Source organism: Ostrea edulis, chromosome 2 (genome assembly GCF_947568905.1).
Source record: "Ostrea edulis chromosome 2, xbOstEdul1.1, whole genome shotgun sequence".
In the NCBI taxonomy this organism is placed as follows: Eukaryota; Metazoa; Mollusca; class Bivalvia; order Ostreida; family Ostreidae; genus Ostrea; species Ostrea edulis.
This window is the reverse complement of record NC_079165.1, coordinates 68787542-68800853: the sequence shown is the minus strand read 5'-3', so window position 1 is coordinate 68800853 and position 13312 is coordinate 68787542. Positions and strand designations below refer to the sequence as shown.

Sequence of the window (13312 nt, the reverse complement as noted above, 5' to 3'; positions counted from 1 at the left end):
GAGCATGTAAAACGATTTTTCCACATTCAAGTAGTGCTCCCTCGATATATATCGAGGAAGCACTTTAACAGTATATACAACACAAAATGTGCATTGAAAGGAGCAATTTTTAACTACCATTTTCAGTCATTTTGCTTAATTTAAATTAACTCATTTGTTCACAAGATAATTTTTAAAGAACTTTCTTATCAATTCTGTTGTAAAAATTCAATTGTAGTTATGCCAGCTATGGTGTAAACTTGAATCGCCACTATGTAAAGATGCTTGTATATTCCTTTAACAAACTGCATTGTACTGGAAGATTTCCAAAGAATTCAGAACCTCTATTGTGATCAACTCTTGTAAAGGATAGGTCCTTTTTAGGAACAAGACAAACTGTCATTGCCTGCATTTTGAGACAGTAATTGAAAACGAGTTGGACATTTTTTTTAAGACTTTATTTTTGTACAGTTACAATTATTCTTGGACAACTGTAGTCTTCTCTGACACATAAATACCATCCAAGAACTTTCTGATATCCTTCTTTTTCACAGTGGTGGATTGCTGAATCAAAGCAGCTGAAATAGAAAAAAACCAAACTCTACTAGTAAATAACATTTCACCTTTCATACAAATTTTGTTGCATGTCAGATTGGTCAAATTTTTCGAAATGGCTGAAAATTGTTGGAACATTTGTGAGACAAAACCAGATTTTAGTCTCACCAAACTGAAATCATATACATACATACGTACAACAGTCAACTGAATCACTATATATATATCTAGGAAAGGGTAGCAAAATTAAATAATTGCTCATTTTGTCATTCCTAAAGACTGCACCATAAACTTTAAGATAGGCAATTATGTACTAAGATCAAATATTAACAGGTATGAGGACAGGTAAAGAACAGACCGTATAACATTGCAGGTCCTCCCCAACCCCTTCCCAGTACAGCAGGTAAGATCAGTGATTTTTGTCTACAATTGCTACATGTACTTTACATTGTGTACATTGTGTGTTGGCAAAACAAAAGTGCACTAGAATCAAAAGCCTTCAGTGATGAGCTATTCAAATTTTGATGTATGTAAAATGAATCTAATTTGTTTTAGCACTTCCAGATCAATGTAAAACTGAAAGAATATTTGACTAGAATGAGTGGTATCAATCTGTTTTCTTTTCATAAGACTAATAATTTGTGTCTACTAGTGGTCAGTGATGGAAAACATGAACAAGTACGGTACACAATACACCTGTTCCCTCAAAATTGACCAAGTTCGATGTGCAATTTTCTCAAAAATTAAAAAAATCAAAAGCTTTTACACATGTGCATCTGCAATTCCCATACAAACATTCTGTAAAAGAAAATCCTCACTTGAAAACTGTGGGTGGAGTTTGACAATTCACAAATTTGGAAGTTTCTTATTGATAAGAATGAACCTCTTGTCAACAGATTCAGATCAGGATGAATTGTATTTTCAATGTAGCAAAAGCATTGAGTAAATTCACAAATGTTATGTGACCCCAGGAAACCACTGCATGTTAATAAAGTGGTCCCTAAACTTTGACTTAATCCTTGTGATGTGGGTAAAAATAAACTGACCTACACACAAGAAAATAGAACTATGAAGATGGTTCCTATATTTTACCTGACCTTTCAATACAACAAAATAATACATAATAGACCAAAAGTTTTGAGGAGTCAAGTGGATTTTCTTTTTTAACTTTAGCTGTAGCATGAGTTCTTTCCTTTTTATGTTGGCTGTACAATGAGTCACAGGCACTCGGCGTTTTAAATATCTATAATGAAAAATTTGTCTTCCTGTAAACATAATAATATTATGTTAGCAGGAAGACAATTTTTTTTTATATTATAGATATTTAAAACGTCGAGTGCCTGTGAGAATGAATTTCCTTTTCTCTCTCATATGTAAAATAAGCAATGGAATTTTTATTTTTATGAAAAATAGCTTCACATCACTTACTATTAAATGTACATACTATTATTCTTCAACACTTACACATAAATGAGTATGCATTCACAAATATCTATAAAACAAGAGTTACCTCATTTACATAAATAAAACAAATATAAATTTTAAACAAGAGGCCCATGGGCCACATCGCTCACCTGAGTCACCTTGGCCCATATCTGAAGACTTTCCATATATATTTGCATGTAAAACCTTGGTCCCTATTATGGCCCAAACTACCCTTTGCAAACTTGAATCTACACTATGTCAGAAAGCTTTCATGTAAATGTCAACTTCTTTGGCCCAATGGTTCTTTTAAAGCTTTTTTCTACATTTGTGTGTAAAACTTTGACCCCCCCCCCCCCCCCCCCACTTGTGGCCCAATCCTACCCCCCGGGGACCATGATTTGAACAAACTTGAATCTGCACTATGTCAGAAAGTTTTCTTGTAAATATCAGCTTTTCTGACTCAGTGGTTATTGAGAAAAAGATTTTAACTATATATTTGTAAGTAAAACTTTGATCCCCCTTGTGGCCCCATCCTACCCCCGGAGCCCATGATTTGAACAAACTTGAATCTGCACTATGTCAGAAAGTTTTCATGTAAAAATCAGCTTTTCTGGCTCAGTGGTTCTTGAGAAGAAGATTTTTCCTATATATTTGTATGTAAAACTTTGATCCCCTATTGTGGCCCCATCCAACCCCCGGAGCCCATGATTTGAACAAACTTGAATCTGCATTATGTCAGGAAGCTTTCATGTAAATCTCAGCTTTTCTGGCTTAGTGGTTCTTGAGAAGAAGATTTTTAAAGTTTTTCCCTATATATTTGTGTGTAAAACTTTGATCCCCCCCCTTGGGGCCCCATCTTATCCCCGAGGGCCATGATTTGAAGAAACTTGAATCTGCACTATGTCAGAAAGTTTTCATGTAAAAATCAGCTTTTCTGGCTTAATGGTTCTTGAGAAGAAGATTTTTAAAGTTTTTCCCTATATATTTGTGTGTAAAACTTTGACCCCCCCCCTTGGGGCCCCATCTTATCCCTGGGGGCCATGATTTGAACAAACTTGAATCTGCACTATGTCAGGAAGCTTTCATGTAAATCTCAGCTTTTCTGGCTTAGTGGTTCTTGAGAAGAAGATTTTTAAAGTTTTTCCCTATATATTTGTGTGTAAAACTTTGATCCCCCCCTTGGGGCCCCATCTTATCCCCGGGGGCCATGATTTGAACAAACTTGAATCTGCACTATGTCAGAAAGTTTTCATGTAAAAATCAGCTTTTCTGGCTTAGTGGTTCTTGAGAAGAAGATTTTAAAAGATTTTTCCTATATATTTGTATGTAAAACTTTGATCCCCTATTGTGGCCCCATCCAACCCCCGGGGCCCATGATTTGAACAAACTTGAATCTGCATTACGTCAGGAAGCTTTCATGTAAATCTCAGCTTTTCTGGCTTAGTGGTTCTTGAGAAGAAGATTTTTAAAGTTTTTCCCTATATATTTGTGTGTAAAACTTTGATCCCCCCCTTGGGGCCTCATCTTATCCCCGGGGGGCCATGATTTGAAGAAACTTGAATCTGCACTATGTCAGAAAGTTTTCATGTAAAAATCAGCTTTTCTGGCTTAGTGGTTCTTGAGAAGAAGATTTTAAAGGTTTTTTCCTATATATTTGTATGTAAAACTTTGATCCCCTATTGTGGCCCCATCCAACCCCAGGGGCCCATGATTTGAACAAACTTGAATCTGCATTATGTCAGGAAGCTTTCATGTAAATCTCAGCTTTTCTGGCTTAGTGGTTCTTGAGAAGAAGATTTTTAAAGTTTTTCCCTATATATTTGTATGTAAAACTTTGATCCCCCCTTGTGGCCCCATCCTACCACCGGGGGCCATGATTTGAAGAAACTTGAATCTGCAATATGTCAGGAAGCTGTCAGGTAAATTTCAGCTCTTCTGGCCCAGTGGTTCTTGAGAAGAAGATTTTTAAATGACCCCACCCTATTTTTGCATTTTTGTGATTATCTCCCCTTTGAAAGGGACATGGCCCTTCATTTGAACAAACTTGAAAGCCCTTCACCCAAGGATGATTTTGGCCAAGTTAGGTTGAAATTGGCCCAGTGGTTCTGGAGAAGAAGTCCAAAATGTGAAAAGTTTACAGACAGACGGACGCCGGACAAAATGTGATCAGCATAGCTCACTTGAACCTTCGGTTCAGGTGAGCTAAAAATTCCATGCGGTACCTCTTCCAGCAGATGAGATGAGGCAGGGCCTGGGAAACTATTGATTAAATTTTTTGGGACCAATATGAAACAAATCATATTCTTGATATAGCGATACTTGGATTATTTTTGATGATTCCTAATAATGTACACTGGGGAATGTTGCTGACAGGAATTTGGCTAATTTTTCTTTAAAATGGGATTTAAAATCTTGGTGTTATATTTTTGGGGGTAGGTTTTTATCTTATGATTCCTATGCAATAAATGGAAATTTTAGCACCATAACATACGACATCTGCCTAAAAAGGAACATTTTCAAGATGCCAGAATTACCCAATGTATACTAATAAGTAACACTTTACATGAATGCAATGTATCTCGCCAAAATATTACCAAGTTATGAAACAAGTACAGTTCAAAACAAACCTGATGTCGATACAGCCTCTATGTCATTGCCCTCCAGGATAAACTCATCCTTTTGAGTTGAAGGTTTGATATTTACTCCATTTAACATGTTCACTCTACGGACAAATTTCTCTCCCAAGAAATTCCTGATCTCCACTGCGTGTCCACCTTCCTGTACTGCACAGTTAATGGGGAAATGGGCATACACTGACCTCATTTTGTAAAGAAAGCCCTGAAAATACATCATATAACTCAAGTCAAATATTTAAACGACGTGATGAAATACAAATCTATTTTTCTCAACATCAGTGATTCCGAAGGTTCGTCTGACATTGGCAAATGTCCGGTAATTTTTGTTTTGGTCTGGTCAATATCAGTAGTTGGTCGGACCAAGTGTCCGATAATGTTTTTTTCCAATGAAATAAATAATTTGATAAATTTTCAATTTTTAGCAGCATATCCCAAAATTTATTCTGTTCTTTAGTCATTGCAAACAGAAAATGTGTTTACATTTAACTCAAATATTTATCAATCTTGGAATCATCTTCAATTCAGAGGGTGATAGTACAATTGAGCAATATCCCGTGAAGCTACAGACATCTTTGAAGCGTTTGAATAAGGTAATAAATAACAAGTTGATCATGGCCCCCGGGGGGTAGGGTAAGGCGACAACAGGGGATCAAAGTTTTACATGGGAAAATATAGAGAACATCTTTAAAAATCTTCTTAACAAGAACCACTGGGCCAGGAACTGCAAATCTACGTGAAATTTTAAGCTTCCTGATATAGTGTAAATTCAAGTTCATAAAAATCATCGCCCCCAGGGGTAGGGTGAGGGCACAATAGGGGATTAATTTGCATATAAAATTTTGGTCTGGTAAAATGTGATTTGGTCCAGTAATATCTCAACCATTACTGGACCAAATGTCCAGTAAGTACCAGAAGACCTTGGGAAGCACTGCAATATTACATCTACTTTCAGTAATGAAAATGTCAGTAATGAAAATCTCAAATTTCATAAAACAGATAAAATGTTTATCATTTTCAATTATATCATATTGGAGTGAATAGGGTTAGACACCGTTAAGATTGAATTGTACAATATTGTACCATTATTCAGTCTCCACGAAAAACTTTGTGAAGCACAGGCCCTTCGGGCCTCCCAGTATAATAATTTTGCAAGCCAGAAAAATATTTTACAGGCCCAAAATGTTTTTACTAATTTGACCACTTGTCATTTGTAAGGTGCTGCATGCTGATTCTACACTAGATACATGCATGTTCTACTGTAGGAAAATACATATCAAGATGATCATAGTTAGAGAACAACTGACATTAAAAGGATTATCTTATTTTATTTTTCAACATATTAATCTCACAGATACATCAGCAGCTCATGTTCTACTTTGTTTTGTAAACACCATGTACAAAACTTTGTTTTCTCCAGAATTAAATCTTAGCAAAGGCCCACCCTCGGTCCAATGGGGCATGAATTTTCGTTCCCTTTTCTCCTTCTATGACCGTTTTTTTAATTTGGATCTGATGATTATGATTGCGAAATACGATTGTGAGGTCTGGAATTTCACGGACGAGCCCCCTCCCTACACTGACTCTGGAAGTTAATGTAGATATATAGTATGTGCATGTATTTTTTATACATGCACATACTATATATTTACATTAACTTTCAGTGCCCTTGCCCCCCTATACTTCAGAAAAGGCAGCATGGCTGATCGTTTTTTCGATGCGAAATTTCACTGCTAAGTCCTGACAAAGTCTGAGTCAATCTTACGCTTTATTTGTAATATATACAAAACATACAATAAAACATTTACAGGCCCACCAGACTCCTGAGTTAAATATTTTTAGAAGCTCGATCCCGATTTTAATGGCCTCGGGCCACTGGTTAACGCCGAAGACTGTAATATTTTTGAATAGCATTTAAGTACATTGATTAAGAAAATATCTACATGTATTTGGCCACTTTTAAAAAATTGTTTGCTTGCCCTCTCCTGATCCAGCATTTAAATTATGGGTGAGTAGGTACGTAGTAGGGAATTTTATTTATAAGAAAGTTTTTAACAATGGTAAACTTTCAAAACTTTGTCAAACACAGTGTTGTTTTGTTGGCACACAGCTTGTTGTTAACATCAGCCATTTTGTACTTCTTTTGTATGTGGGGGGACAATACAGATGGATACCTACAGTGATTGGGAAGGCCATGTGCCCTAGTCCCATTCAGGTGAAAATTGGCATATTAGATTATCTGATCCATATGCGCCAAAGTGCGCATTCATGATCGATTATAACTTACGTTTTTTTCTCTAGAAGTGAATCGGGTACGACTTACTTATTTTTTTGTACTTTCATTTTTAATTCCTATGTATTCTGATACACCGAATATCATTGGTTGAAGCAATATAAATCAAAATAGATAACCAATAAACTATTTCCTCTTACACCAAATCTCATCACGTCTTCTCATGCTTATACTTTAGCATTTAAGCTTCGGAAGTCCAAGGACAGATATAGAAATGACAGAAAGTGAAAAAAACAACAACCAGAGACCGTCTTCAAATACCAATACCGATAAAAGCAATGATACCGTTGAGAAGGTGACATTGAAACAAAGAAGAAACATTTTCAAGAGTGGTGGAAAAGATCGTGGTCATGGTTCAGAGTTTCAATTAAAACAATGTTTCACTGCACATTTGCTATTTTATATCAAAAATGGCCATTCAAAATATGTTGATGGTCCACTAAATCTGAAAATGGCCCATTGAAAACTTGAACTGTGGGGTCATAGTCCCATAGGCCATTTTGGCCTTCCCAATCACTGTACCTTATTATTCTGTAATATTTCATTTATCTCTTTTATTACTTATTTCAAATTTTACATTTTTGTTCTGAATAAGTGAAAGTTTTCTCATGTAGAAAATCTTTAGGATTTGATGTGTATTTCGAAAATTATTTACATTGTCTATGACTTTTGGGACAACCCTCGTATACTCTTTGTCAATCAGTGAAGTAAAGTGTACTCCAGATTCAGATCCACATACTTCCGAGAAGTATTGAAATTGCGTTTAGTCCGTTTTCATTTATAGTAACAAAAGAGGTGCAAAACCAATAATTGGTACCGGTATAAAATGAAATGGTATTAATCATTTCAGTATGGAATGTTTCTTTGAACTGTGTACCAGTGACCAGCCCTTGGAAAGAATCATTTTCGTTCTTTATTTGGAGGATCCTGCATCAAAGATGAGTGCCCTAATACTAATAACTTTATCTGTTTGACCATCCATCAACACTGTTTTTGTGACTTATGCTTTCTAATCTAAAAACTTGATTCTGATATTTTCTGTGAAACAATATCACAACTAATTAGAATTCTTCGACAAGCTAAACTGTTTAATGTGTAAAATTTGATGATCAAAGAGACAAAGCAGTGGCTGTTGATGTCACATGGTCAACAAGATTAATAATACAACTTTACAATACTGCGAGCTTCAGAAAATTTACATACCTTTGTGACCCCCTTGATCATATTTTCTATGTGACTGCATACAGTCCTGACTGCAGCCAACTCTTTGTGTTTGCCAAACCATTTCTCTACCATGATCGTGTTCTTGTTCACCATTGTTATGTCCACAGCCAGGTGACGGAAGGTTCTGGTAAGATTCCCTCGAGGTCCTTTAATGATCACCTTCCTGGCCCTCACACTGCAGGACACTTTAAAAGGAGTTTGATACACAACATTTATTTCCATTCCAGTATCTATTTATACATCTTTAACAAACAAGCAATACATCTTTAACAAACAAGCAAGAATATCAAAACAGATCTTTAATATTTACTTAAATTACTCCAAACTGATCAGTTACAGAAAGACATACCTCCCTTAGGGATCTTCACACTCTGACTGGTGTGCAATTCCTTCATTTCTATAAGACAAATTGTGTCATAAAACAGTTACATGAAAGACCTTTCACAATCATTTCAACTGACATATATTTGTTTACTTACAATTCTGAATAGGGTTTTGCAACATATGTATAATCATACAGTGTTGATTGGAATTTGTTTAAAACAAATCACTTCATAATTACAATGCATTGCTAGTAGTTAACTTTGTTAAGAGACTTGCATAAAAAACTATCTTATTTACTTTAGCTTGAAAAACAACTGCAAATTTAAATTATAAACACCTCATTTGTCCAATCTCCTCCCCCACCCCACCCATTTTGATAGACACTGGTCAATTCTGCATAAAACATATCTGCGTACCAAAGAAGTATCAACACTATCAATATTGGAAGACTTTTATTTTAATGATTCACTAGCCTAAAGCTTTTCGAAACAAGTTTTTAAAAATGATATAAGAACTGGGCAAATATCAAAATGAACAAATAACAGTATGTCCTCTTAAAACTCCACTGTTCACTATATAGATTCAACAACAACAATCAGCAGACCATACATTTAACAAGGAACAGTTGCAATTCTCTCCAACTTGGATAGTACCCTACATCGAAACTGATAAACTTACAATACTACATCAATTCAGTTCGAAAAAGGGCTTTTATTGCACTGTAACATGTTTATTATTAATGTAGATTTGAGAAGTGTGACTATATATTCATCGATGATCCAGATTTTTCACGATTGAAACAAGTATAATGCTTCATGTCGTACCTATTTGGTATGGTAACCGGAAAAGGACTTTGCAATTGTATTTCGAGTCCGATCACAAAAATTTAGGCGACACGATTTGCAATTCTTCTTTAGAAGGGATTTGCAAAACAGAAATAAGACAATTTAATCGAAAATTGAAACGAATTGCACACAAATAACCAAATTATAAACTATTTACCAAAAAAAATTAATTAAAACTTAAAAAAGAGAGAAAATCGAATATGAATATGATCGGACTCGATTATTTACTGGTTCACTGTAAACTCAGACGCTTCCGGTAACAACACGTCAGCTGCAGAAAAATCTAGCCGTAGCATCAAACACTGATTTTGACTGAAACAGGTACGATTTCTCTCTATATTTTGGACACAAGTAATAACAGATGATATTAAAAATATTTCTTTTAGATTTAATGAGTTAAAACAGTTTTGTATGCGTGTAGATGCTGTCAGAGTGGTAGAAGTTGGCAGTCAGATGATATCCGAAATTCCTCTGTTAATTTTTATTTCATTATATATATACATATATGTGTACAACAGTAGGTCTCAGTGCTAACATTTTGGATGTAATTTCCCATTGGAATATCTAAATTACTCGCCTCGCCATGCACTATTCCGAATGTTGCAGATCTGAAAAGCTGAAGCCTGTACCTGTAGTCTGAAAAGAGGAACTTTTGTTGTTGAAAAAGTAGATGCTTTATATCCTAATCAGTCAGGGACATAATGCAAACACGTTATATAGAAAAATAACGCATGCAAGTTATCTTTTTGTGACAATGTTATGAGTTACTTCTCTTTGCTCAAGTTCTACATCAAATACAACGCAGTACTATTGTTGTTACAAAAGTCGCTGACTATCGAAAATCGTTTCGGAAGGCCGCACACGGCGACAATCGATTATAAATTTGTGACATTGATAGTTGCTGACTATTCCAGAAATAATTTAGTTAACGCGGCCCGTAGATGTTTTAGTATTTTAAGGGGACTTAACTTTAATTTACATAATAATGGCTGAGAACCTGATGCAGATTTCTTCCCAACTTTTCATGCCCTTGGGCAATCAGGTGGAAAGTATGGAGTCTTATCTGACAGTCTATGGACATTTTTCGATTCAGGAAGGGCCACCTAGCAACAGTAATCTACAATTGCAAGTAGTGCAAAAAATCGAAAGTGAATCAAGGGAAGTTCGAGGTCATGTGTCATGAAATCATTCGCTGAATAAAGTCTTCCCAACAATTTAATATGTTTAACTTTATCTTATATAGGAAATACCAGCTCCAATTTTATATTGAAAAATACCATCCTCATGAAACGGAAGTTCTCATGACAACAAAAATATCAAATGTTCAGTTTTTGAAAAAATTGTTCGATGATGTACCAATCTAATTAAAATAGGTAGCAGATTCAAAGCAGCTAATTTTAATTACATTGATGATGTACATAATGTTAATGAGAGAAAATGTGTCACTGTATCTGGTGGCTAAAAAAATCAAATGAAGATTTCAGAGTTTGAGCTTGCTGCAGTGGTGACAAAAATATCAATGTATCTTAATCCGTATACAGGTGACTCTCGATGGCTCAATCTTCGATCTCTCGAAGTGAAATCATGGTCTCGATTTTTCTCTCTGTATAACATAACAAATTTACTATCGATCTCCCGAACTTTCAATCTCGAGAAGTTCTTGATCTCTCGAAGTGAAGTTGGGTCCCGTAAAACACATTTCATTGGTTTTCACTCTCGAAGTAGTGGTAGCGTATACCCACCGTTATCCAAGCGTGTAATAATTTCCACTTGGGTCTTCCCTGGATTTTGTTGAATGCCGGAGGGATAATTAGGTGTTTATATCGTTGAAACATCGCCCATGCTTCTTTGTGGAGGTGACACACTTGAGTATATGATTGACTAATTGGTCAGTTTATACTTTGCACTGGGGTTTTCATGATGATTAAAATTATATATAATCCGACTGTGAATAAAATCTATTATAATAATTTGTTTTGATGTGACAACGACAGAGTAAGTTTTATACATAATTTAGAGATCTACAGACTGTTAAATTTCACAAGTTTGTTCTTTATGTAAAGTTGCTCTAAAACATTGTTTTACTCATTCGTTAGAATCTTTGCTTTGGGTAAAGTGACATAACATTGTGCTCTGTTTAGTTTGTGATAGTAAAGCTTCATCGGGACTTGGTTTTGTATGCCTATCTAAGCAGGATTGAAGAACAAATAGATAGATTACCTAAACTTTGAAGTGATTTTATTAATGCAAAATAAGGTTTTTTATTTTGATATCAAACTACCTGACGAATATGAAGGAAAACATGTCAAAACAATATCATATGATCTTGTTGGTAAACATTTCTGGTTACTTTAAAATCTGAACCATACTGGTGGACCTTCAATTTCCGAATTTCGAAATCTCGATTTCTCAAAAGTTTTATCAAGGTCCCTTGAACTTCGAGTTATCGAGATTCACTTGTATTATGATTTTTAGCATGGAGGTATCTTGGAATTCCTATTTCTTCTGTCCGTAGTGAGTGAGGTTTTAGTCTGGCTGGAAATATTTTTAATAGGCCCAGATTAAATCGAGCACTTGTTCATTCACTCATAGTTTAATGAACATGGATCAGTATTGGAATAAGTGAATCAATTAGTGTTGATGAACATTCTTCAGGAGTTATTTATAAGTTTTGAACTTGGATCCAATTAGAATTAACCCAGTTTTGATAAAGGTGATCTGCCCAAGGTTTTGGAGGGAACAAGATGGATCACCAAGCATTGCCTAAACAAAGATGTCTAAATATCCATTGGACAATACTTGTCTCCATGATCATATTAACTGTAACTTTCACATTGAGGCAAATGACTGTATGTAAATGTCAAAATCATCAACACATGAATAGTTAGGTATCCAGAATGATTCTGATTGCATTAACATACATGGGATATCTTGCACTTTGCTTGTGGATCTTGCATTTTTCAAGCCCATCTCACCCATGGGTAACAAATTCTCAAGCTTTCCAAAGATTTATTTCAAAACAAAAAATTGTCACTGCATTTATGTGTCTTAATCATGTTTATAATCAAAATCATTATATCTAAGATAAAGCCATATGTATTTATACATGTACATAGTCTGTCATCTGCTTCTACATGAATATTACAACCAATATTATTAATTATCGTAATTAGCATAGTGTATTTAACAATTCATGACATTTTAAAATCGTCAAAGATACTATGAAAGGGAAATGATTGATGCCATGAACTGTCCATTGAAAAAGTTTATGAAATAATTAAACAAATAAAACGCTTATCATTTTCAAATGTAATAATGAAATAATACTTACTTACATACTTACCGCCCATTATGCCTTAGGCATGTAGTAGGGCAGCAATGAGGGCTCTCCATCCCTGTCGGTCTTTTGCCATTTTCTTGAAAGTGTTCCAACTCTTCCTTAGTTATTTCATTTCTACTTCCACTGTCCTCCACCATGACTTTTGGTCTTCCTCTCTTTCATTTTCCCCTCTGATGTCCAGAAGAGGGCTGTCTTGGTAGTGCTGTTTGGTTCTTTTCTGAGGATATGCCCAATCCATCTACCAAAGCATCGTTTTGTAATGATTGTGGCCATATTCTCTTGCTGGCATCTGTTGAGAAAGTCCTTATTTGGCCAAAATATCTTAAGGATCCATCTCAGGGACTTGATGTGGAATGTTGACAGTCTGTTTTGGTCTTTATCTGTCATTCAGCAGCACTCTGAGCTGTATAGAAGGATTGGTGAGATGCAGCTGGTGTAAAGTATCTATTTTGTGACTGGATCTCCATATAACTTGCAAGTTTTTAAATGTTCTTGCCTTTGATAATCTGTTTGATACAATCAATTTCTGCTCCATCATCATTTGTTATGGTACTCCCCAGATCCAACGTGTTGGTACATGGGAGGATCAGGTCGTTGATGGTGACTGATGGTGGGTTGTCTATATATGCAAAGTCTTGACCTCCGTTTTCTTGATCTTTAAACCAATGTGCCCTGTATATTTATGGAGTCTGTT

The 13312-nt window shown here is 35.3% G+C and overlaps 2 protein-coding genes across 3 annotated transcripts in view; one reads left to right on the top strand and one right to left on the bottom strand.

Annotated features, from left to right (window-relative positions):
- On the bottom strand, positions 1-9520 carry LOC125679004 (60S ribosomal protein L9-like). 2 transcript variants are annotated; one of them, XM_056157063.1, is made up of 5 exons: positions 9258-9520; positions 8459-8506; positions 8089-8294; positions 4587-4797; positions 1-557 (listed from the first exon to the last, which is right to left on the bottom strand). In XM_056157063.1, exons 2-5 carry the CDS (start codon positions 8502-8504, stop codon positions 457-459), a joined length of 564 nt encoding a protein of 187 aa, XP_056013038.1. In that variant the 5' UTR covers positions 8505-8506; positions 9258-9520; the 3' UTR covers positions 1-456. The 2 variants fall into 2 exon arrangements, with proteins under 2 accessions (XP_056013038.1, XP_048773811.1); XM_048917854.2 differs by having other exon boundaries at positions 8459-9269.
- The window catches only part of LOC125663694 (protein YIPF5-like), a 43504-nt gene continuing 39665 nt past the window's right edge, over positions 9474-13312 (top strand). Inside the window, exon 1 of the mRNA XM_048896024.2 lies at positions 9474-9599. The gene's annotated coding sequence lies outside the window, so the exon portion shown is untranslated. The remainder of the gene's footprint in view (positions 9600-13312) is intronic.

What these genes read in the sequence shown, in the direction of transcription:
- LOC125679004 (XM_056157063.1), bottom strand. Translation starts at nt 8,504, where the DNA reads ATGAAGGAATTGCACACCAGTCAGAGTGTGAAGATCCCTAAGGGAG. An exon ending in TGTGAAGATCCCTAAGGGAG is followed by an intron (nt 8,295 to 8,458) that starts GTATGTCTTTCT and finishes CTCCTTTTAAAG; the next exon opens with TGTCCTGCAGTGTGAGGGCC. An exon ending in TGATCAAGGGGGTCACAAAG is followed by an intron (nt 4,798 to 8,088) that starts GTATGTAAATTT and finishes ATGTATTTTCAG; the next exon opens with GGCTTTCTTTACAAAATGAG.